Consider the following 27404-nt stretch of genomic DNA (forward strand, 5'->3'; position numbering starts at 1 on the left):
GTGTTGGTACCTGAAATAACTCAAAAGTTCTGTAAATCATGATGGACACAATGACATGTTACAAACCTCCAATGGCGATGAGGCGATCCCCTCTCTGCAGGTCTGCCAGGGCTGCAGGGGAGTTGGGTGTGACTGTCTCGATGCTGACATGCACAGCATCCCCCTCAGTGGCAGGGACGTGTCTGAAGGTCATCCCCACGCTGCCACATGTTCCTTTGATGACCTCCGTCTGATGCACAACAAAACAGAAAAATCAGGTTCAGTATTTTCATCACAGATCAACTGAACGTGACCAGAGATTGTAGACGTGGTCGAATGGTTTATGATCCGTTTTTCAATTACAAAGCAAAAAATTCTCTTAACACCTACACCTTTCTCAACTTGTGGCTAGTTTGAACGCTGATTTTGACGCCATAACTTTTGCATTACTTGAACACATGTATGATCATTTTTTGCGGATGCTCCCTCCTATTGAGATGTCTCTAAAACACGTCTTAAAAACAGTGTGATATCTCTACACTACCAACATTTCCAGTCGCATTTGACCATAAAAGTAGTTCAGTTTGTCCAGCATGTGAGTTCCTCTGCCGGCTCTCTTCTCTAAACCAGCAGTGATGCACCACAATGAAGGACAGAAATGCAAAAAACTAAGGTAGATTTTTAGCGCGTTGGAAGAGTCCGACATCAGTATCACCAGCTACTTTTAGGCTTCTTAAAGTCCTCACTCCTCCTAAGAGTTTTTCACCTTCTGAGCTCTCTTAAGGCTTAAGACGCTTTGTGAATAAATCCAGAATTCAAGGATTTCTAAGATTTTGCAAAGAATGATGGCACTAAGAGCTACTTTTAGACTTAAGTTGCTTTGGGGAATATGGGCCCTGATCCAGAGGGCTCCAACCTGCCAGTGCCAAAGACTGTATATAGAGTGGACAGCATGGCTCCGCCATTTATCATTGTACAGTTTTGAAGCCAAAATTCCCCCGTCACAGGCGCCACCATTCTACAGTTGTGCAGCCAGAGTCTGTGTGGTAGAGACTGTGAGGGATTCTGGGAGATTCTAAGTGGAGCTGGGTGACAAAAATAATACATATTTTTTTTCTTTTGAGAGTCTAATCACTTCTTGACTCTACCTCCCAACATATTTTACAGTCCCCGAAAAAAATACACGAGAACAGCAGCTGTCAATCAGTGTTAAATTTTATGCAAAACCATGTTTTTAACCTCATATAACTAATGAAAACGAAACTTTTCAGAAAAAAGAGGACTTGAATACAAGGCAGCGTAATGATATCTTCAAATCACCACAACAATCGGACGTGAGAAACATTTCTACGAGGAGTATCAATTTTTTTAAGTTTAACCACAGCCCATCTGGAATGACTGGAAAACCAGATTTTTTAACCTATACTGCAGCCAGCCACCAGGGGGAGCATTTTTTGTGGAGACCTCACTTCGCATCGAGCAAGCGGACGTCTATTTTTTATTTACAGTCTATGGCCAGAGCTGAGACGCAGCTCGAATGCATTTGTGATGGAGCGGAGAGGAACCTGAATGAAGTGTATGTGAGTCAGCGCTAAACCAAAAGAGAAATAAAGAATGAATCAACACCTGTTGACAGTCAAACCATGGGCTGCAAGCTGAGTATCTACGAATGTTAAAACACTTCGCTAACCATAAACATTAGTTAAAAACTAGGGATGCACGATATTATCGGCACAATATCGGTATCGGCAGATAAAAGCTTAAAAACACATTTATCGGTATCGGCAGATATGAAAATTTCTGCCGATATGCACAGCCAATGAGGTGCTATTCAGTTAGGATTATTATTATTTTCCATCTGAAAAATAAGCTCCTTAAACAAAATGTAGCACTTCATTTATTTGCACTGCAGAGCTCTGTGTCTGTCACCAGGTTGTTACAGTAGCTCTAAAATAATCAAATGCAACTTGGTTATGTTTAAAAATGCATTGTACATTTAAAGTTCATGTGATCTAAAGAAATTATTTTTCTGTATTTCAATACTGAATGTCTTGAGTTTGAAAATATAATACATTTCTTATTTATGGTAAAATCAAAAGTTTTTTGTCTTGTTTTATGTGTGTTTCTTAAACAAATAAGACCGTCACAATAAGAGTAACATATAAATTCCAGTACAGGATAGACTTAGCTTTCTTTACAGTGAAAAAAACAAACAAATTGTGATTGTCGGTATCGGCCTAAAGGGGTTTCGATATATCGGCAAATCGGATATCGGCAAAAATCCAATATCGTGCATCCCTATTAAAGACAATCATCACACTGCTTTAAAATGATTACACCAAGAGGTTATCTGGAGGACAGAAATGCTAAAGGAACACAAATAAATATAAAACACATCTTAAAATGTCATAACCACTTCCTCTGGATAAATCAAATGCCTTATTCTCACTGTAGTGTACATTAAAAGCACTCAACAAATAGCTAACAGTCCGTTAAGATGAAAAACAAAAGATTTGAATAGGCTGCAAATTGTCAAACACAAGTGTAACACTGACATGCGCCTCCAGCTCTTTGACGTGACAGCCAAAGTGAAAGTGGCAATTCTGCCCCTGCATGGAGGGAGAGCAGTAATTAAAGCCCCCACCCCCGTCTGCCTTAATAACAGCCGAAGCGTACAGCCACAGTCACATCATGTGATACATAACACCTGTTGTGATGTAGAGGTGAGCTGCTGGAGGACTACAGGGGCTCTAGCAAGATCCCAAGTACTCCCACTTTCATGCAAAAATTTAAAAAAACCTCACATTGTCTATGACAGAGGACAGAAATGTTAAAAAAAATCTTGGATTTCACTGTGATTGGTCGGGGTTGTTATTTTACAGAGGCGCGCATCCAAAGACGAGGAGAAAAGAGGTGGAGGAGGTGGAGAAGAAGGTACAGGTGTGCTGGTTTAAAAGGCAGAAGAGGAGGACAGACTGATGTGGGAAGACGAAGACAAATGACTGTAATTTCCCTGCTGTCATTTGTTACAGTTCTGGTGGAAGGCTGTGATTGAGTTAGGGTTAGCCATGAATAAGCAGATGATCTATACAAGCTGGCAAGGAGGGTGAGGAGGGTGAGGAGACTGGACTAAGATGTTATAAACAGATGCTGTACTGTGAATATTACCCTCCAATGTCAGGGTACAGATGAAAGTTTCTTACAAAAGGTTAAATACTTATTAAAACTAATTAATGTGGTCCAATAACAGAACAGTAGTACTTACACTAAAGGCAGACCTGATGACTCCAGTTTACCCATAATTCTCAGGGCTGCAGATCTTTAAACATGATACTTAAAGGGCTGCTGAACATCCCTTCCTTTCACAGAGCTCTGCCTCAGCATCAAACACATTTCTGTTTGTGTGTGTGTGTGTGTGTGTGTGTGTGTGTGTGTGTGTGTGTGTGTGTGTGTGTGTGTGTGTGTGTGTGTGTGTGTGTGTGTGTGTGTGTTTGTCTCCAGCTTTAATCTGATTAGACCATGTTACAGGTCTTCCATGAAGACTTTAACAACATTGTGGAGGCAACAGGTTGCTGTGGGGGAGAATGTGGAGGCTAAAGGCCTATTGAGCTTCAAATCACACAGTAAATAAGTGGAGGCTCTGCAGCTCTGACCTGGAGAAGATGCAAAACCTCTACAACATGTAGCACGATGCTCAATATGTAATGGCACAGCTATTTACAGCATGTAGACCATTCAGTCACCAGGTAAAAGTGAGAATCGTGCAATTAAAAAAAAAACATGGCGTGTGGGTGTGTTGACTCAGTGATTCTTTAACAGGTGCTCCTTATATCTTTTGGGTTAAAGGGCATATTGCAGGTTAAAGACAACTTAAGAAATTGATAGGAAAATAACTTAAAAACAATATCCTGAAAGAAATTCCAAAATCAATAAACCACAGTGTCTCCTGGAGATGTTTTAGTATGGGTTTTTGTACTACCACATTAAAAACCAGCATTTGAAGGTGAAATCACAATTGGGAGTCCCCCTGCTTCTGCCTCTGTTTAACATTAAAAAACGAAACCAGGAAGCTGTTACTGTTACCCTCCACAGGGAAGGAAAGAAAACGAAAAAGTTTCAAGGAAAAGGCCAAAGCAAGGAAGAATTATGAGCGATACAGGTGCCAACAGAGACTGAATATTGGAGAAATGTATAGCTGTATAACTAATGAAAACAAAACTGCAGAGGGATTTGGGACAGAAGACTGACGCCGAGACAGCTGAGTTTCTGTTGAACAGGTAATGACTTTGTTTACCACAGTGGGAGATGTCAGCTGAATAACTCTGGTTAGTCTGTGCCTGTACTGGCTAATGACTGAACGCTGCTGGCCGAAACAGGTCGGCTCTGTCAATAGATATTAGCACAAGTTAGCCACACATCTTTAGCATTGTAAACTGAGCTGGTGAAGACACACTGAGAAAGGTAAAGCCTTGCCCACAGTCGGCTCTGCTCTGATCATCTGGCAGTGGCAACGTCAGACCTGCTTTGCCGGCTAATTCATGGTTTTGATCGCGCCGGTTCAATTGAAAAAGCTTCCACTGTGTGTTACAAGGAGGGTGACTGTCTTGTTTGTTACATTTTCTGCCGGCCGCTTCTTGCTCTGTCGGAGGGGGCGTGTTGTTAGGAGGCAAAGAAGGGTGATACGAGCTGGGGGGCGGGATCTTGGAACACTGGGGGGAAGGGGGGAGTGAGGCTGTGTTTTTCAAATGTGTCTCATCAGCCAAACTGGGTTTCAGGTCATAGACCATAGCTTTAATCTAGTAAAAAATTTAACCTGCAATATGCCCTTTAAACTGCACTTTACCTCCAGAACCATCCTCTATCTTTGTGGCATGGCTTCACAAAGAACAAAGAACCACTGAAAACGTCCAAAGCTTTTTGATTTTGCCGGCAGAAAAAATGGCTTTGAAGCTTCTAAATAAATCTTTTTAAAAAAAGTTTTTATTCTTCTTGTGCTATTTAATCAATGCAACAGGCTCTAGCAGACAGAGAAAATACATTTAAGGCTATAAAAAATCTAAAAACTGGTTTGCCAGAGACTGCATAGCTGAACCGAACAGAGCTGTCTGTGGTTCAGAAAGTTGATGCCGTGAATCAAGACATGCAAAGCAGTCAGTTATCAGCATCTGCAACAGTTTACATGATCAGTCAGTTCTGCTCTTACTACTCATCGTCAATTTGAATTAAATTGGACTCTATCTTGTAGGTCCTTGACTGTGACATGACCGTGCTTACTAAACCCAAAATATTCATAATCAACAAGCAGTGTAAAGCTCATGCACAAAGACAAAAAAAGGAAAGGACAATGTGCACTTTGGAGATAAAGTCTGATCAAAGATGGAAAGGAACTAATCCTCCTCCAGGGGTTTTATATTTTGCTTGTTTACCCCACATAGGCTGGCATCAGAATCATGTTCGATGGCAACAACAGATTTTGAGTCAATCACCTTCTGCCTGACCAGACAACCAAGAGTCAAACAGGGGAAATAATACGTCCTTAGAATAAGAACAGATGAAAGTGGTTACTGTATATCACTATTAATACCATGGTCAGTGAGAATTCCAATGTCAACTGGTGTGCCTTAGATTGGTCTAATGCACGCCAGTTGAAAAGTTAGTTTGGCAAGTTAAATCACCGTTGTATCACTCCGCTGTGCGCGTTACCATAGCAACGCGTCACACACATTTCAACGCATGTGAGGGCAGCCTGCGCTCCTACTGGGCCCCGTCTCTATAAAGCCTGGCTCACACTACAGGATTCTCGCCCGATTTAACCCAGATTCGGTTCTTCCGACAATCGGGGAAGAAATCTGGTCTGGGACTAAAATCGGGCCCAACGTTCGGGCAAGATTATCTTCTAGTGTGAGCGGTTGACAGATGAATCTTTAGCCCCACGATCGTCTCACAGACTCGTCGGAGCTGCCTGTGGAGTAACACCACTCCACGCCGTGCTTTAGAACGGTCTAATGCACGCTTCCTCGTTGTTTAATCCTTACGTATTTGTGTGTGTGTGTACAGCTGCTGGCTGCATGTAGCCATTGTGTCTATGATAGATATACAAAAGAAAGCACACAAGGCTGCTCTGCTGCAGCACAAAAAGTAGCAATGTGTCTTTAACACACTTACATCAGTAAAACATGCCCACTCAAACCTCATCACACATGTTGCTTTACACAAAACTCCAGTGATAAGACAGTCTGCTCCATTTACACTAACACACACACACAAGTTTCATGGCTCCTTCCTTTGAAAAAACGCCTTGTTTCAATAAGAAAAAAATAAAACACATTAACAGGATTCTCTAAAAATGTTACTACGACAGTGTGTGATTTGCACGACAACATTTGTTTTTCTGCAGATCAGAATCAGACTTCCATGAAAGAGCAAGCTCTGGATCCTCTCCCCTCTGACTTTCAGGGTGTAAGTAGCCGTTTGTGCCTCTCCAAATTGCCGAGTTTAATTGTTGTGTAATGGAGCTTTCTCTGGGGGCCGAGCAGCAGCGACTGGGCTAACCTTGTTAGCATCGACTAGACCGACAGGCAGGTCTCGGCTTCTTGTCTCTGAGCAGAAAACGCAAACAAAGAACTCAGCAAACGTTGAACAGGATGGATGTAGATGGAGCAATTTAGCCTGTGTTTCAGCAGATCCAGTCTGTCTTTTATCTGCTCTGATACACAGGACAAATGAAAGGTTAATGTGCTCAGATGGCAGCTATCAGTTCTTTCAAGTTCTCTCCTTCACCTCCAGGACTGAAACCTTACCAAATCTGCTCTTGATCTTTGAAATAAAAACCTTCATTGTGAAGAGAAAAATCATCAATGACACTTTCTGTTTCACCAGGCTCATCCTCTGTAACCCTCAGTCGCATCTAAACAACAGGTCCCTGAATATATAACAACAATGGAATATTGTCAACATACCTAGAGGATCAGGTATAAACTCCTGAAACTAATCTTGGAGATCAGGGCCTGTATGCATGGCCACCAATTAGCAAAGAAAAAAGGGCCGCAATACGCAATACGCAATACGCAATACGCAATACGCAATAAGCGCAATACGTCACAGTTTAAGACGAAATATGCAAAGACAGGAAAATCCTTTGGAAAGGTGGTGATGTGTAGTCATACAGCAACTTCAGTTTTAGGAGACACAACATTTTTTGCCGGCAGTTTTACAAATTTGATTCGCTCTTCAATTGTCTGCATCCAGGTCAAATGTTGGAGTTCATAAACTGCTTTAGGAGTTCTTCATCGAGGTACTGGGGCATTGCTGCAGCGCTTTTTCTTCAAAGCAGCTTTCATATTACTGATTTTATTACTGAGGTTTTCTACTTTGTGCTTAGAAACACCATACGCATTTACTCTGTTCAGGATCTTTAGCCAAACTTTCTCTTTCTCTTTGTTTACCTGATTGACTCACTGATAACAGCTGTTTGTGTATTCTTGTAATAAAATCTCCATTTCTTACTCTGAAAAGTATTTTCTTGATCTTCTCTCAGTCACACCGTTACTGCTCATCAGGTTTATTGCTCTCTATGAGTGGTAGACATGTAGTTTGAGTTAGTTTGATGGGGTTTTCCAGGAGGTTCCTCTTAATTATGACGTAATCTATACCTGCGTTAGTTAGGACTACTTGTCCCGTTTGTTTAATGACTGAACATTCACACAGTCCAACCCCAGAAGGTGTAGCTAGAAACTCAGCTGTCCGTTGAGTGGTCAAAGGAATCATCACTTCCCATGCCACAGTTGCTGTATTCTTTCCCCATTTCTTTTCACACAGTCTTCTTTGAAACAAAGCGCGATTGTGCTATGTAACACACTCCTCAGGTCTTTAGCCCTGTTTCCACGAAGTGGTTCAGTTCTGTTCCTCTCAGTAAAGCACGCATTTTACGGCGTTTCCACTGATAACTGAGGCGAGACGTCCCACTTTTTGGGACCCTTCTGTTGGGGTGCCAGACTAAACCTTGGAAGTTGGAGCTGCAACACTGCAGACCGTTAATTTGTTGAAAGATCGAAAGAATCGTCTCTTACCGCACGACGACTGCTGTATTTCTCCTGGCAGCACACAGTTTTCTCTAAAACAAAGCTTGATTGTTCTTTGTATCAAAGAGCTACATGCCAATCACAAAGAAGATGAATTGCCGGATGTCTTCCATCGTTGCTTTTTGTTTACTGTGTAGCATTTTTCTTCTACCAGGGGGTAGAGTTTTTCTGTGGAAACGCAAACAGGATCAGGCTTTACTCATCCAACCTGTACCAAACTTAAGAGATCCATACCGGACCACTTGGTGGTCCATTTGACACACAGCACTCCTCTTGATTTTTCGTCTCTTCCTCCTGTTTTCTTCGATCTTGCATTTTTAAGCTCCACTTACAACCTGCCAGTGATCTGCCATTGCCAAACATAGATTCTTGTTATTCTTACCATGGTCTTGAAGTTTTGTTCAGGAGTGTATTGTCTGAACCAGGAATTCCAAAAGTGTGGATCACAAAAATGCCTTTTAAAGCAAAAACTAAACCTCTAAACGGTGCATTTCATCCATTACTGTACAAAAAATACAAATAGCTCTGGTTCAGATTCATACAAAACCATACAAACAGAAAATGTTTGATCTGTTTTCTGCATTCCTTTGTTGAAGACCCCTGAAGTGACAAAACCCGGGTAACGACGATATCAGTGGAGGCGGATGAATTTGGGAAACACAGCAACACATGCACATAGGTAGACTTGTTGTCTACTGATCAGATAAATTAAATACCTTAGACCTTTTTTGGCATTTCTAAAATCCTGGAATCACCAGAGGTAATAAAATTGAAAATCTAGGAGGAAGACAATCAGTGTCCTCACATGAATGATTCTGTTGTAGACTTGGTATAAAATTCTGCCTGTTTCAAGAAAGGGAACAGGGTGTTCTTATAAATACTTAAAAGCGATAGAGAATGACATACAAAGCAAAGTAGTAGTGCAGATAAATGACAGTACACCACCACACCAGGAAGCTCTGATTTCTAAAAGGGAAACATTTGGTAGCTTTAAAATCGAATCAGGCCACACAGCTCCTTCACGAGTTCACATCACTTTTATAACTCAGTTTTTCTCTGCCTTTATGATTTCAAACTGATGGGCCGGCCACTATACTCGCACAGCTCAGCCCCTAACTGAGCGCCTTCTTGAAATGAGAACTTGTTGGGAACATAAAATGCTGGAGGGGGTCAATGTCCATCACCACCTTTTACCGCTATGAACAGTCAAAGGTCTCCACAGACAGGAAGTGAGGAATACAACAGGCTTTCAGATTTATCTCAGATCTTTCCTTGTAGAGTTTTTGAGCGGCAGATTTCACGTCTGCTTCGCTCAGCTCAGTCAGCTCGGGTTCAGACAGTGACGTGAGTACTGACAGCAGTCTACGGAGAGAGGCGGCTCGCTGCAGGCTGCTCTGATACCCAGCTTGACAAATAAATCAGACGGAGCAGCATCTCCTGTTGCTTGGCTGAACATCCCTCAGCTCGGCGGCAGGTCTGGGAGGGTGCGTGTGATGGAGGGAGGAGGGGCTGAACAAATCCTTTCCCCTGTCATTGCGCTGCTTGGTAATTTAATCTAATACCACATGTCAGATCGATTTGTGTATGGTTATAGGGTACAAGTCGCTGCGAGGCAAGTGCACAGCAATTCCCTGCCACGTCTGATTAGCAACCTCAGTGGTGATGGGGGTGAAGCGGGGTGAGGGGAGGGGGGCACGGCCAGAAGCTGCTCAGGTGTTTACATGGGCACTAACTGGGCTGTGGCGCTGGTGTGGTGGATGTTTTCAGACAGAAGATGATCAAAGAAGGTTGATGAGATGGGGTATGAAGTCTGTGCTTGAACATTTCAGGTGTCACCCCGGCTGCAGTCCCATTCACGGGCCGTTAACAGAGGAGTTGATAAAAACAGGAGGGGCGGGCTGTCAATTAGTATGTCAATGTGTCTCCTTGCTTTAACAGTCTTCAGATGAGTTTTCCTGTTCTGTTGACCCACAGCGAGGTCTGAGGGTTTTCACTATTGACCTTTTTCACTATTGATATCGGTCTGATATAGGCTAGGTGCCGTCTTGTTGGCTATGGCTGCCTTTTGCAGTAGTTCTCTCTTCTTTGTCCGTTTCTTGTAATTTTTCCGTCTCTTTTTCGTCATCTTTGTATTTGGAGTGGATCATTACTTTGTATGGCTCATTGTTGGTCATGGACACCAAACTTTTTGTGGCTTCAGTGATATTTTTACTACTTTTCTCCTGTGTTTGTCTGGAGATCCTACATGTAACCATGGCTGCATTGTTTACATGTGAACTCAGCTGTTAGCAGCCTGTAGCATGTCAATGCTAACTGGTGTAGGGCTTGATGATTTCCCTCAAGGTGAGGAGAAGGAGGTGAGGATGACATGCTGGTTCTCAGGACTGAGCAAAGTGGAAGTAGCGTGTGTAGAGAAATGAAACTAAACGTGTTGTCACTGAGAGCTGGGAGAGAGTCAGGTGGGATCATACAGAGAGCAAAGCAAGCCCCAATAAACAAATAAACTTTAGAAAATAAGACCAAAGTCACTAATAAGCGGTCTCGTCAACCAACACTGCGAACAACAACTTAATTTACTTATTACCTGCTTCTTTCATTTTGAGATTTATTAATTTTTTTTTGCATTGTACTAATATTTTTATGTCATCATGAATGAAATAAAAACAAAAACGCATGACACAGGGCTGACCAATCAGAGTTGAGAACTTAACTCTGAGTATATTCAGTGAAAATGCAACACACAGGTTGAATTATAAAGGTTTACATTTTAAAGGCCAAATTAGGTTGAAACACAAAATAATTGTGATTAGTTGACTAATCGAAAAAGTAACCAATAGATAAGTCAACATTTATAGTAATTGTTAGTTCCATACCTAGTTGACACATTTGCATATTTTGATTGCCGATTTTTCCTAAACGCTTTTCACAAACGAAACACTTCCTGTGCTTTGTAGAAGCTGAGATGTTACTCTTTCAGCTTGTATGCGGTTTTGACAGTTATTTAGGAAGCCAGAAAAATAAAGTCGAGTTTGTCCAAAAATGCCAAAAAATAAGCTCCTCCCAGGTTTAAAAGCCTTTGCTGAGGGTTCCACATGATTTTGAGACTAAAGGGGCATCTGAAGGAGCAGCTTCTAAAGACAGAGTAAAGATGTAATTTAGATGGGATGAATTTCACAATGAATGAAGTTCTCTTTGTAATTACATGTGATGAACGTTTTGATTGATGCTTGTTTTTTGTATTGGCTATGTCCATAATTCAATGTTTATTATTTAGGATTGAGCAGAGTACCATGCTGTGTTTGTACTTTGTATGTGTAAGTGTGTGCATTGTGCACCCCATAAACACAGAGGTTTCAAAAGTATTCACATTCATTACTCAAGTAGAAGTATAGATACTAGGGTTTAAAAAGACTTTTGTAGAAGTTGAAGAATCAACTCAAGCTTTTTACTCAAGTAAAAGTGTAAAAGTGCTGGTTTCAAAAATCCTTGAAGTGATACTCCGGGATGGAACAAGTTGGTTCCTATCACAAGGTTTAGGGCAGAAATTACCCCTACAGCAGTGTTTTTGTGCAGCAGAAGCCCAGGGCGCTCACACCAAACACCCCCTCCCTGCTCCTCTGCCTGTTTCCTCTGCACTCAGACGGGGCCATATTTTACTTGACCAAAAACACAAATAAACGGACTCCCACCGAAAAAATCTGATATCGTCTGCATTCACGCTTTATTTAGAGAATTTTCAGCGCATTACTTTCACACAAAAACACCGCTAAATAAGGTTCTAGTTCTCATCGTGTTGTAAAACGGCGCTACCTCTGCTGCAGAGCCACAGCTGGCTACGAGGCTTACTGTATAAAACCGCACGCACGGCGTGCCAGATATAAACAAACGCAGGTAGTCTGCCAGGACGAACAGACACGATGAGAACTAAAGCTTTATTTAGCGCTGTTTTTGTGTGAAAGTAACGTGCTGAAAATTCTCTAAATAAAGCGTGAATGCAGACTGATATCAGATTTTTTCGGTGGGAGTCCGTTTATTTGTGTTTTGGGTCAAGTAAAATATGGCCCCGTCTGAGTGCAGAGGAAACCGGCAGAGGAGCAGGGAGGGGGTGTTTGGTGCGAGCGCTCTGGGCTTCTGCTGCACAAAAACACTGCTGTAGGGGTAATTTCTGCCCTAAACCTTGTGATAGGACCCAACTTGTTCCATCCTGGAGTATCACTTTAAAGTATATAAGTAAGAAACTCAAAGGGGGATAATTGCCATCAAGGTCAAAAGCTTAGGATGCCCTACAGGGACCTACAGTTTATATGTTTCATTTCCACTCCAGAGTCTCTGAAACGGACATCTTCACACTGTGCTACATACGTCTGTTATGTCATTGCTGAAGTGTGGCATGATTTGTGTCATGTGCAGGTTGGATGGATCACGTACAAACCAGCAGGGTGTTGGAATGGTATTATGTTTAAACATATTTTCCATTCACAATCAAATTCACTGTTTCCAGATCATGTGATTTCAGAGATTTTAGGATAAGTTTTTACTATTTTTGGTTTGTGTCTTTTTGAACGATGACAAGCTGGAATGAAACAGGAGTAGTGAGGCTGTTTTTAAAATGTGCAGAGTAGAAAGTACAGATATTTGCCTGAAATGTAAGGAGTAGAAGCAAAAAGTCTCTAAAAAAATAACTACTCAAATTTTACTTAAGTAAGGTAACAAAGTATTTTTACATCATTACTTGACACCACTGGTAAAACGGCACATGTATTTATGTATTTATGTATTTATCAAGTGATGTTAGAGCAGTGAACCAGGTTTTCACTGTCCTGCATGAGCATAATTTGAATTTTGTATTGTGAGCTAATCTTAGCAGAATAATGTGCCATGCCTTGTTTGTAGTGTACAATGTGTGACCAGCTGAATACGTTTTCTCTCCTTTACTTTCGGTTTCAGTTTGTCCCATACTGAGAAGCAGACAAATAATTTTGGAGTTTATCCTGTAAAATTTATTTATGTTCACTTGAAGTGTTTTTTCCTTCATTAAATCTCTAAAATCTAATTCTGTTTTGTGTTTTTCTTCACCTTAAACTGTTTTACTCTCACATAACATGAAGTCAATCGGAAAAATTCCAAACATCCCATGGAAAAGGGTCAAAGCATTTCCTCACAGAACATTTTCTGACCTTTTTATGGTTTTTATGGACATTTTGAGGCTGAGGTATTAAAGGGTTAATCAGAGAGCTGGACCAGATAAGAGCATAATTAAAATGACTCATTCCATCTCCAGTAACATGGCCCAGTTCATGTCTTTCAGTCAGATGTGCTGTGGAGGAGCGGAGCAGTAAATCACGTGAAGTTTACTTCCACACTTTTGTTCATGGAGCTGCTAAACCTGGATTTTCAAGTTGCCTTTTTATCATAAGGGAGCAGGTTTCAAAAGGACTAAGAACAAAGAGTTGTTATGGAGACCGGGGCAAACAAAAAGGTGCTCTGCCTGATTTGCACTTGTATGGACGGCAGCGGCGGGCCGGTTGCCCACACGCTCCCTTTATGTGCCTCTGTCATTGTCCTCACATTAAACAAACAGGGATCCTTGGTGACGGTTACACCATCAGAGTTGATTAAATGGCAACTACATTTTGAAGCACTGCTGCTGGTCCATAAAGAAGTAGGACACCATTTTCCGTGTTATCATGTTGGCATTTCAGTCTCTGCTCTCCTTTGAACAAACACTGCGCGTATCTCCCTCCTCAGTTTCTCCACGCTCGGTGTCATTTTGCTTCAGCCAGAGTGACCTGACTGCTTGACCACGTAACATTTCCTTATCTTTCATTCAACTTTTGCTCATCTTCATCACATCGTTTCAGCAGATGCATTAACAGGGCTAAGATTCATGAACATATGGGCTCTGTTGGCTCTTTGCACCGCTGCGTAACAACAGGCGATTCACGCCAACCCTCTCCCTGCAGTGAGCTGGACAGGAAGACATAAAAAAAAAAAGGCATTAATGCCATTTGTCTCTACTTCTGCACAACACATCTGATATAATATCATTTTTTTGTGGAGGAGAAGTACAAACAGTAAATATCCTGAGCAGTTACCATCACTCTAAATAACAGAGACATAGCAGAAGAAAAACAGACGAACCTACGTCACGGCAGTTTTCAGAGAGCAATCAGAGTAATTTCATAACTCAAGAGCCTGTGTTATCTCTGCTCCGTCAAAGACTGTGGGGGGATGTTCAAACTTACTGAGTGTATTTGTTGTTGTAGCAGAAGATCATCAAGATCTGTTCCTTTTAGTTTATAAAATATTAGCATCAAAGCAGCTATCCAGCTTTAGAGTTTCCAAACGCAGAGATATACCTGGATGGGCTGCATAAAAATCATTTTTCTCCTTCCTAAAAATTCAACAAAGCTTCTTCTTTCTCTTTTTTATCTATCTTAACCACCATCCACCTCCATGTTTTAAAGCCTCTGGTGTCGCTCTCTGCCTCTCATGTTCTCGAACACGCTCTGCAGGAAGAGATCAGGAGGAGTGGGGAGGTCTCAAACCAGTCCCTTTTGTGTATGCATCAATTTAAGAGCAACACCACATCTTAGAAGGGCTATGAGGACTACCTGGAATCTGTAGTATTTCCAGGATGAAAACTCAGTTTCCCATGAGCGCCATCACCCACCGTCATAAAGATGCTACTCTTGCCAAGGTGTGCATTTGTTTTGGAGAGCAGATTGTCTTTTCTATGTTCAAGACAACTTTTCCGTTGGATGCTAAGTGACAATGGGGCTGCACAATATAGCCTAAAAACAATATCTCAATATTTTTAAGCTATGTTGTGATACACAATCTCAATATTCTGATTTCTCCGCTATATCACAATCAATGACACAAGTATAACGATTTGAGCAGACCGTCCAGTTGGATTTTTAAAAGTTGCATTTGCTAATCCTATATACATGCAACGGTTTTCCCTCCTCTCCTGAAACAAAAACACACGCACAGGAGAGTTTTTATCTGGGTTGGTGGTGTCTTAAAACATTTACGTGACAATTTGTACTTAATGGTCGCGATACAGTCATACATGATACATGATACATTTTAGTTGCAACAACTTAGAGCTGGGGGATATACTGAGTATCTTTGATACATCCCCAACCTCTAAGTGACAAGAAAATTTACGTAGAGCAGTTGTTTGAAACGTGACAACAATCAAATTTTGTAAACTCAGTTTCTAGTTTAAAGTTGGGCTGAACCTTTTTGAAAAGTAGTCTAATTGCAATTTTTTTTGGACCAATATTGCGATTGCAATTTTTTGGAAAGGACTTTTGTCTTTCACATTATTCTCCAAACACAACCAATAAATCTTTCTTTTGTATGACCAACACAACTGTTAACATATAAACAGTTTAATCCTAAAGGCCAGGCCTACATGTTATGGTTAAATGAGATGATGCATGCATGAATTAATACCAGCAAATCTTTATTTATTCTTTATTTTTTCTTTTTGTTTCACTAGTTTAATTGTGATGCCAGTTTCATTTAATTAATTTCACTAAATGCTCAGCTCTAGTTTCGTGTCCAGAAGGTGAGCAGACTATCTGATCAGTGTTCCTTGCAGCCCGGTGCTGAGACATGTCCGTAATGTGTAACATTAATGACTCCTGGTTATGTCCTGCCAGTCATCTACCAAGCAGAGCTAATGTAACCTCACTCTTCAGAGTTAACACTAAACCTTAAAAAGTCCCAAAACAAAATCTGTGGAGAAGATCTTTCCCCTTCAGGCCTGAGAATAAAAATAAACAAATAGAGAAAGGTTTTTGATCACAGGATCCCTGCAGCTGGGTAAAATGATCAAGGATCAATTATTGCTCCGACTATCAGTACTTCCATACGAGTGCAGACTTTCTGTCCCTCTGTGGTATGAACACAATGTAAAAGTCATTTCCTGTCTAATGAGAGAGCAGGTCTATAGGATCAGAAAAAAATCACTCGAAATGAAAATAGCCAGCAAACTGTAATGTAGCTGTGTCTCTGTCTGTCATGCACGTAGCGGCTGGTCTATTGAGTTTCCTCAGAGATGAATTGATCTGTGGAGGAAACGATTAGGAACAAGCAGCTTGTGCGGCCGATCTCTCATGCCTTTAATCTGCTCTTCAAACCCGGTCAGCTGTTGTCACGGAGAATTACAGCAGGCCATTCAAATCGGCAAATAGATGGCAAATGTGTCACTCACAAGAAGTCGATTGAGGTGTTTGGAAACAGGACCGAGGTGATTGGCTCCCCGACGGTTTGATTATGTGTTAGATGTGAATGACGACATGATCGAGCCTTACTTTATTTAAAAACATCTCTCAGTGTCTCCACGCTTTGACGACTTTCACTAATGGTCAGACTGAAACAGAAGCCATGGGTTCGAGCGGCTGGACACTTCCTCTGCCCAGCCTGATGTTTTGACTCTGTCGGCTCATTTCCTGATGTTTGGAGCAAACAGGGATGAAGCTAAGACTCAAACCCATTACAGACTCTAACATCTGCTTTTATTTAATGGGTTTTATTTGCTGGGTTTTTTGTTATGTACCCCATTAGTTACATTCTCATGTTTCTTTCTGCACTGTAAATAAACTATCATCAGCTGTAGTCCGTGTGATATTGTCTCTTATCAGGTGATTATCCAGGTACTTAATCTTATCTGTGAGTTCTGTGGGATTATTTGTTCAGTCCGTTCTAATTTAATTTTGAAATGCCAAACGTCAGTGATGAGACAGTGAATGATGTGACAGTTTGTTTTGCTTTAGCATTAGTGTGTAAAATGTATGCATTCGCATGTTTTGTAGATTGGAAAAAAAGATTGTTTTCCCTACAAAATACACCACCCAAAAAGAGACCTTCCCATGCTGCAAAATAAGGATGCACGGATAGAGCTGGGGGATATATCGAGTATACTCGATGTATCGAGGGTTTTTGCGCGTGAGATATATAAAATGGCTGTATCGCAATCATCGAGTACAAACAGCAACCTAAATGTTTTCAGACATCGTAATGTAAATCTTTTCGGTGATTCGCTTGTTTCACTCTCTGCTGCTTAGCAGGTGCTCCTCTCACAGCGAGCAACACCCTCCCCCGCCTACCCAGAAAAACTATCCTGTGCATGCGTGTATTGGTATTATGGGAGGAGGAAAGAAAGTCGCGGGTTGTGGGTTCCTGGGGCTTGTTTTCTAGAGTGTACTTGCTCATTTGGATATGATAAGCTGTCCGTATGATCCCTGCCTGATTCTCTCCCAGCTCTTCACAACGTGAAAAAAAAGCGACATGTTCTTAAGTTTCACTTTCCTTTTTCTGCATATGCTGCCCCTTCCCCCTCCTCTGCTTGTTGTTCAATCACGGCACTCAGCTTTGCACTATTTGATACATGTTGGCAGAGAGGAGTCTGATGTCACAGCTGAATACCAAAATACTGCAACAGACAGAAGTCACGATATGCCTTTAAGCATGACCAACAATATACAGCAGCTGATTTATGGTAATTAAACAGTATTAAATCATCTTCAACTTTAGTTCATGATATTTTAAAGTATAATATAGTATAATATAATATAATATGACATGTGTAACATAATATGATATAATAAAATAGAATAGAATATAAAATAGTATAATATAATATGATATAATATAATATACTATAATATAGTATAATATAATGTAATATAAAATAATATAATATAATAAAATATGATATAATATAATATAATATAATATAATATAATATAATATAATATGATATAATATAATATAATATAATATGACATAGTGTAACATAATATGATATAATAAAATAGAATAGAATATAACATAGTATAATATAATATGATATAATATAATATACTATTATATAGTATAATATAATATAATATAAAATAATATAATATAATATAATAAAATATAATATAATATGATATAATATGATATAATATAATATGATATAATATAATATAATATAATATAATATAATATAATATAATATAATATAATATAATATAATATAATATAATATAATATAATATAATATAATATAATATAATAATCTAAGCCAGTTGAATAAATCTGAATGAATTATTTTACCGGAACTAAACATATGTAACTACATAAAGTTTGGTTTAAAATCAAAGGTCTGCTGAACTCCACCTGACTGAGATTTCCCCTTTTTTCATTCAAATTTTAAAAATCCAACTAAAAGGTCTGCTTGAATCATTATACTGATGTCATTTTATACATCAAAGGGTTGGATTTAATATTAATATAGTGATTTAGAGGAGAAATCAAGATGCATATTCGATATTAAGATGCCTGTTATGGCTGATCACACATATTCAGTGATATCAATATTACCAAAAAAAACCCCCACAAAAATAAAAACAATATGGGATGATGTGTCGAGGTAGCTCATAGAGAAAGAGCGGCGCGTTTGTGAGATAAGATGACAGAGACCATGAAGAGGATCAAAGGATGGAGAGCCCAAGATGAACGCGATCATGAAAAGTATGTTTTGCCTGTTTTTAGGATCAAAAACAGGAAGAGAGACATAAAAGAAGAGGATCCACTCTTCTTAGGTAGTTTCGTTGTTTTATGTAGTCATAGAAAAAAGTTTTGTTTGGGTCTTGAAAGATTGCTCAAGATGCTCTGAAAATGGCCGACAGCTAATGAGTAAATATCAGCCCACTTTCACACATCAGCTGATACCGATATGTTAAAAAAATTACCAACATCATCTGATACTCATACTGATACCGATTTATTATGCGCCCTACTGCAAGAACAGGGAGCTTAATAACTATTTAAAGCTGTGTATCAAAAGTAGAGATGCACTCATCCTCAAATCTGGATCAGGTAGTGATGGGAACGGGCCGATCCATGGAGTACGTCCAAGCAACCAGCTCTACGCCTTTTTTTTTTCTTTGACCGGGGCTCTCACACACATGGCAGAGGTTGTTGAGAAGGTGAAGCAAGTGTTTGTTGAGTTGTTAAAGTCAGCAGAGAGAAAATCACTCAGTGGGATGTTTGGACCTCCAGAGCAACAGACCTCTGTTTTTTTCTAGAATCAATAAAAAACTCACAAATTATTCTTAAAAAATCCTTTTTAATCCAGATTCTTTAAAGATATTTTAAAAAACCATGTGATGTACCAGGATTAAATCAGAGTACAGATAATATAATCCAGACTGATAACTTGTGATTAAATAGGCCTGAATGGAATGAGAACCCTGGCTGAGATGACTCATTGTTGTGTGTGTGTGTGTGTGTGTGTGTGTGTGTGTGTGTGTGTGTGTGTGTGTGTGTGTGTTTGCCTCCTCATCAGCCAACTGTCTTTCATCAGGTGTCCACAGCAGATTAAAGACACAAAGATACCCTGAGTGGAACATCAAACAACCTAGTGAAGAGGAGGTGTGTGTGTATGTGTATGTGTGTGTGTGTATGTGTGTGCACGCAAAGAGTTTGTGTGGTGTGCGTCAGAGATGCTTAAATGGTCGCTATAAAAATTGCCTGTGTGTCTTCTCCCTGTCTCAATGGTGTTGTGTGTACGTGGGTGCGCATGTGTGTGTGTGTGTGTGTGTGTGTGTGTGTGTGTGTGTGTATATGTGTGTCTGAGGTGAATATTGACTACATTCTGAGAGGCTTAGAAACAAAAATGGGAAAGGATGAGATCTCAGTGAGGATGTTGGGGCGGGGGGGTTGACAGACTTTTACAGGTTAAAAAAACAACAACAAAAAACATTGAAAATAATAATAATAAAACATTAAAAGTTCATAAAAGGAAAAAAACGGTTTCTTGTCCCTTTAAAATAACAACTGTTATCATTTTTTTGTCTTCTTTAAAAAAAAAAAAAAAAAAAAAAAACATTACACAGGCAGTGAATGCTGGATTATTTCAGACCGATTGTCAGTCCACAAATATCCACGGCATCAAAGCAGCATCCAGAGAACAGCCTCAATAAGCAAAGACAAACACACATTCTTTAATGAAGGCTAAAGTTGAACCCATCAACTACAACTAGTGTGTGTCACTGCAGCACACGTGTGCACACACACACACACTCATCATTCCCTCTTCAGCCAGGCTGTCAGCGAGCATCAGCACTCAGGGCCGGCAATGGAATCGACGGGGCAGATGTGTAAACACGCCTGACAGAGTCACACCCCCATCGCCACAGACACAGGCGCACACACACACACACACACACACACACACACACACACACACACACACACACACACACAGAACCTTAACCTTGACACACCATAAATGAGTAATAAAAGAAAACCAAACACCTGCCCAATCTGTAATGGAACAGGGCTTCATTCACACGGAGCACAGGTGGTCCGTGTTGTTGATGCGAGCTCACACACGACACAATGAACACGCTGAAGTGAACATCAACCAATGAAAGCAGAGGAGACAGAGGGGACGGAGGGATCTCTGCCTCTGTACAGTAAATATGACAGAACTGAATCTTTTCAGAGCTGGAATCACTGCCTTGCTGTAGCCATCAAAGCAAAAATATATCTCTTTTTGGTCTGTACTTAAACTATATTTGGTGCCAATACATCTACAAAAACATTTTTAAAAATATCTAAAATACATTAGATTCAGAACACTTAAAGTTCCCATATTATGCAAAAATCACTTTATTAAGTCTTTTAGTGAAATATGTGGGTCTTTGGCTTTCCTCCCAGCCCACAAAATGTGATATTTAATGACAAAACCTGTACTTAGTAGTGCTTGTAAATGTAAAATCCCAACCTAAAACGAGCTGTTTGGAGTTTCCAGGGTTTGCCGACATCAGCGATTCCCTTTTTTGACCAATCAGGAGCAAGTCTGACCTGATTGGTCCACCAGAGTAAATACCCCCAAACCCCCTCCCCACCCACTCCTCCTTTGGAGAATGCCAAAGTGGAAGAGCCATCACTGCTTTGTATTTGGCTGTAAACAGCCACATAGTTCCATGCACAAGCTTCCCATCTCGGAGGAAGACAAGACTAAGTGGCTAGAGTTCATTTATCAAGGAAATGTGCCAGCTACACTCGGTAAAACTGTGCATGTGCTAGTCACTCCACGTTACCAACTATCCGCCAACAAACCCCGGACCCTGGAAATGTGAGTATCTTAAATGCTGTGTGCTGTGGAGCAGATGTAAGAGCTTTTCCTGTGTCCCACTTGTCTCTGTGTTAGCTTCAGGATGCTAACTTTAGCTGTGGTTAGCCTGTTGTTTTAGCCTGTAATGTTACTGTAAACGAGCGTCGCTGTTTTCTAAACATTGTGCACTCGGAGCTCGTGGTGCCTCTCTCAGGGACGCTGAAGAGCGGGGCGGTATCAGCGGTGGCTCATTTACATATGAAGGTCACGCCCACTAAATCAGAGCGTTCTGAACAGAGGGGCTATGAGAGCCTGGAAACAATGCTGCTGTGCTTGATTTATTGGCTTTTTGGACCAAAACATGTTACTACCATTTCATGAAGACATTAATGATCCATATTAAACTGCAGAAAAGGAGCAGAATATGAGACCTTTAATAAATTCATGTGACAATAAAATCTAATCTCTAGTCTCTGGAGTGGAGGGCAGCGCACTCAATAGCAGCTAGATCACAGGGGAACCACGTGTTCCCATGGGGATAGTAAAACCACATGAAAATAACATGTATAATGAAGAAACAACATGTAAACAACAGGCACGTTACCTTCCAGAGGATAGTCTGTGGTTTACTCTGAGCTCATTCTGTGACCAGTATGTTCGCAAGGATGAGGTTAACGGCTGGAGCCAGGACATGGTGCTTTATTTTGAAATCGACCTGATACTCGTGTTTTTTTTTTTATGTCCGTTGTCCTGTTTGGTATGATCTGCTCTACGGTGGTTGCAGCAAACTCCAGCAAAGTTAGACTCGCAGCACAGCAGCAGAGACTTAATGCTGTTGGTGGCACGCGCTGGAGAAAGACACAATGATTGACTAGTGTGGCAGTTAAGTATGGCGCCAACGGAAGTGCACAGGATATGTGTGAACTGGGGGTTACTACATGCATTTTATCAACATGGTGTGAATTTGTTTAGAAAGTTGGTGTTCTGCTTTCTCATATTTCAAACATAGACATAAAGTAACACCCAAGCGGCAACCTCCAGTCTCAGAATATGAGACAATGCAGAAATGCTAAAATCTGCTGTTTCTGGAGTGTTCGCTTGAGGCTGGCTCCGGGAGTAGCAGAAGTCACATACACACCAAGCCAAAAAAAGCTGTTTTCAAAGCAGAAATTAACCGATTTACAGCCTGGTTCAAAAAACGTCTCCTGTCTGAGTCACTAATTTTACTACCGGCTCCCACTGTACGGGGGGGTGAATTTTTTTCTAACGCGGCTGTTCAGAGGATATTAAGATCACTAGCTCCCCCAATAAGAGGCACACCTGAGGGTCACATGACCGACAGGCGCCCTATGGCTGTAGGCGAAGCCCTTGCCACTACCAATATGGCCACTATAGCCGATGTGCTTCATTTTCCGTTTCAGAAACAGACGGGTGACGTCAGCAAGACTACGTCCATGTTTTAAACAGTCTATGGTACCACCACTGAATGTTTTGACTAAACACTCAATTTTAAAACCTTATGTTGTAAAAATTCCTGAATCTGTCTGTTCCAAAAAAATCACAAGACATCTTCACAATGATAGTCTCCAAACCCTCATGAGACTTGCTGAAATGCTGAAGTTATCCCAGAAGGATTGTGACTGGTTGAATTCCAAACAAAGGACTGATTTGGCTCATTTTACTTTTCATGAGTGACAAAATAATCTGTATTATGAAAAATACTGAGCAGAAATACTGTAAACTATATTGTTTCATTCTCTTGTGACTGGCATTTGTTCTCTGAAATGATGAAAAATTGTGGACTAGTGAAAGTTTCGTCCTGATAAATGTCAGACAGTTTGAACTCACTGCACAGAGTTTGATCTTGGTGCATCAACATGCAGTTCAAGTAAATTGAGGACACTTACAGTTTCATTAGACACAAGTTTAACAATACTGATGCATCAGTGCAGCACCTTTGTCCACCCATCCCCCAATTATATCCTGTAAATGTCCAACAAACATCTGGATAATTTTCACAAGTGTTTCTGTGACGCTACAGAGTCACAGGACACAAACAGTGATAAATAAATAAGTGAAAGAAAGACAGATGACAAACAAGTTGAACACAGTCCGAGCTCTATCTAAAGGAGCGCTGGTTGGCCTCTCGAGAAGCAGGAGAAACACATGATGCAGTGAACGGTGAACACAATGGTTCAAATGAGGGAAACTGCATGAAACCATTAACATACACAAGACGAGCTGCCATTTTCAGAAAGACAGCAAAGGAAGCTCATATCTGGCAATCATCTGTGGAAAAAAGGCAGAGTGAGAGAAAGATGGTGAATTGACCTTTTCCAGATGGTATAGCCTTTAATCCGTACTACAGAGTCCTGCTGGGAACATGCAGACTGGAGGAGTCTGATAAATCAGACCCAAATGCCACCGTGGATCTGCATTTCTATGTGTATATTAACAAAAAAGAGACACAAGTGCTTTGAAGTGGGTCCACTTGGAGACGGCTGTGCTGATGGTTCGTAGTTTGAGTGGTGGTGGGGGGTAGTTCACATATTCATTAATTATTGGATTACTGGCTGCAGCTTAAACTGGACACAGAGGACAGTCCTCTACTCCTCTCTATCGAAGTAAATATGCAACATGTGGAGGATGCTATTCTCTTTTTTATTTCATCAAGGCTTCCAGGTTCAGTTCTTCATTAACTGTAATACACTGACTGACTGAATTAGTCAAAATGCAACAAGCACAACAGATTGCTGGCCGCTGCCATGTTGGTTGTGGCTGCCTGTTGCAGCAGCTCTCTCTTCCTTGTTGTTTCTTGTGATTTCTCATCTCTTTTTCATCATCTTTGTATTTGGAGTGGATCATTACGTTGTGTGGCTCATTTGTTGGTCATGGACACCAAACTGGTTTTGTCTTCAGTGATATTTTTTCTAGTTTTGCTCCTGTGTTTTTCTGGAGATCCTACATGTAACCATGGCCACATTGTTTACAACAAAATCAGCCGTTAGCAGCCTGTAGCATGTCAATGCTAACTGGTGCAAGGCCTGATGTTTCCCCACAAGGTGAAGGCATCATGCTATTCACAGACATGGCTAACGGAGCTAACATCAGACACCAACACCACATTGGAAGAACTCCACCTGCTGTGGGCAGACAGGATCCAGGAGACAGAGACTGAACAGACTGCTGAAGGAGCTCAGTCCTGGACCCTGTGGAGGTGGAGGCTGGCTGAAAGTATTTTCTATTCTATTCTATTCTACTCTATTATTTAACACTTTAGATATTCTGCTCTCCTTGCTGACATGAAGCTAAAAGGCTATTACAAAGTTCTACCTGCCTAAGGTCAACTGAGTCCATTTTAATGAGCCTCACAGGATCTGAAATTATGTTTAGTTTAGCCTCATGTGAAACCATGATGTGTGTGAATGGCAACTGGGGTGAGAGTTGTCGGTATCTGTGGATTTGATAACCTTTACTTCCCATGTAGCAACATTAAAGAGGGGGTATTCTGCTTTCATATATTTTAAATAGATATAAAGTACAAATGCTGGACATTCAGACAAAATGTATAGATTTTCAAACCTCTAAATATGCATATGTTGAAGAAATCCCTGAATCTGTCTTTATACTGATCAAAACACTCTGTCTTTTAAATGGCAGGAGATGTTTCTGAGATCTTCATGACACTTGCAGAAATGATGGCATCATCACATCAGGATTATGACTTATTTTTGGGGGGGGGCTCAAACACCAAGGTCTGCCCATGGCCTTGCTCTCGAAAGGCCTCCAAAGGTGGATATTAAAGAGGGGGTATTTTTTCAAAATAGCCCCTCTTTAATATCTCAACACAGGGATTCTCCAATAATCAAAAAACTGCAAGCCAGGCATATTTAGACACACCCGATACCTGATAAACAGAGACAAACCGCTGGTTTAATGTCACTACAGCAACATGAGAGGGTTTTTTTTCTTATTTTTATTCTGAAATTTCAAGAAAACACATCAGAGATGAGTCTCCCAAGCTTTGACTCAACATGAGAAATTACCAGCAGAAAACATACGGTACTTAGTACCATATTTTTGATTGCAGTATAAGCCTGACATTTCCCACCATCTCTGGGTTGAGAAGTTTTTCACTGGTAAGTAAATGAAATAAATACAAAATGAAATAAATAAAAATTGGTACTGAAGTTTAATTTGCTGAAAACATGATCCAAATAAAACTTGTAGTTGAAAGTAAATGTAGTAAATGTGCAGCAAACTGCTGTCCTGGAAGGAGAGCCATAGAAAGACTTGATATTTCACTGGCCCCAGCTTGGATCAGGTCGTCCATCAGAATCAATAAACATGATGTGAAAGCACAGCTCAGGACAATTAGTGTTCAACAGAATAATCTTTGAGCCACTGCATATAACCGTGACGCGCGTGAGGAGAGCAGCGTCAGGCGTTGCTGGGGGCAGAGCTGGTAATTAATGCTGACATTTCACTCTCAAAAATGCTCATTAGTCACTTCCAGACAAGCCTGATGTGATAGCTGTAATATCTCTGAATTGCAACAATTACAAAAGGTTTCCCGGAGGGGCCTGAAATTTTTCCTTTCCGCTCAAATGTCAACAATCGGACAATCTCATCAGGGCACAGGAGATGAAAATGAGCTTGTATTAATGTGTCAGAAACACAGCGTCCAGAGTGGTATGCGTATTAGAGGTGTGTGTGTCTGTGTGTGTGTGTATGATAATTCTAAGTTAGTATGTTTCTTTAAGAACTCCCTCAATACACACGCTAGTATTTATTTATGAAGACGGAGTGAAAAAGCACATCTTTACCTTAAAGCTTGACTTCTAGCGATCCTAACTCAGAGGAATAAGAGAGATAAGAGAGGAAACAGACGGGGAAGGAGACATTTCTCACCTGTTTGATGGAGCTGCGGGTCTTCTCCTTCCACTGGTTGCTGCTCAGCTCCAGGGTGCAGTGGACGTAAGTTTCTCTGTCATACGAGCCCAGGATAAACAGTCTGCAGGGACAGAATGAAAAAATAAATAGTCTGAGAGATTCTTAGAGCAAAACATTTAAAAGCATGAAATCAATGTATCCATCATCAGATTCATCCTTCATGAGCAGAAAGCTCAGTTCAAAGACGCTGAAAACCTTCATCTCTGTGCTCTCTGAGTCCAGCAGTTAGAAGAATAATAAACATAGTTTCTCCATAAATTTCTCAGGGGAAGCCCCAACCTGAGGACTCAAATCTTTGATTGTTCTTCATCCACAGATACTTAAATCTTTCCTCACATTTCACATTTCATAACCAGAGTGTGGAGACGTGAGGATGAAATACAACATCACTTTTTCATCGTTTTTTTTATTTCTACAGCTCAGAAATAAGATTTAAATTTCCACGTTTCAGTTGTCACCTTTTTTTCTCTTAAAATATCATCATAACTGTTTCTTTAATCTAAACTTTAACTCCTGTTTTTACTGCATGAGTGAGGATCATTTAGATATTTTAAAGACAACCTTTATGGAAGAAAGGATTACAACACTCTGACTTAAATGAGTTTAAAACCTTTTTTTCATGTATTTATTTGGTTGTTGATTAATGTTTTTTATTCCTTCATTAAGAACATTATGATTATGAAATATGATTACATCTGACAATTAAGTTAAATTAAATTCTTCCTGGTACCCCTGTAGTAGCTTTAAATGATTTAAGGGCTTCAACCAATGGTTATTTTAGTAATTGATTAGTCTGACGATTACATTTATGATTAATTAATTAGACGGGAAAAAAAGAATAAGAATGCACAATAGTAAAATTCGCAATACCAAACATGCATTGTTATGTTAGCTGATGACTATTGTTTTATTAGTTATATATATATATATAAATAAAGAAACAAAATATTTGAACCATGGACTGTATAAAACATGGAAGTTGTCTCCCTGACGTCATCCGTCCATTTCTGAAACAGAAAACAAACAACGTCAGCTATAGCGACGTTCTTGTCACTACCACCATATTGGTAGTGACAAGGGCTTCACGTACAGCCATAGGGCGCCTGTCAGTCATGTGACACTAAGCTGTGCCTCTGATTGGGTGAGCTTGGGATCTTAATATCCTCTGAATATCCTCTTCGTCCTGGCAGACTACCTGCGTTTGTTTATATCTGGCACGCCGCGTGCACGGACTGATACACTAAGCGGCGAGCGCCTCATAGCCA

The 27404-nt window shown here is 40.4% G+C and overlaps 1 protein-coding gene across 1 annotated transcript in view; it reads right to left on the minus strand.

Moving 5' to 3' along the window:
- pdzd8 (PDZ domain containing 8) overlaps window positions 1-27404 on the minus strand; it is a 62318-nt gene that overhangs the window by 5658 nt on the left and 29256 nt on the right. The window contains exons 3-4 of the mRNA XM_074675640.1: window positions 26098-26200; window positions 67-229 (exon numbers count right to left, since the gene is read on the minus strand). Coding sequence (XP_074531741.1) covers window positions 67-229; window positions 26098-26200 — 266 coding nt within the window. The remainder of the gene's footprint in view (window positions 1-66; window positions 230-26097; window positions 26201-27404) is intronic.

This window comes from Halichoeres trimaculatus, unplaced genomic scaffold (assembly GCF_033239565.1).
Source record: "Halichoeres trimaculatus isolate MK-OKI-2021-1 unplaced genomic scaffold, fHalTri1.1 fHalTri1_scaffold_8, whole genome shotgun sequence".
Lineage (NCBI taxonomy): Eukaryota > Metazoa > Chordata > Actinopteri > Labriformes > Labridae > Halichoeres > Halichoeres trimaculatus.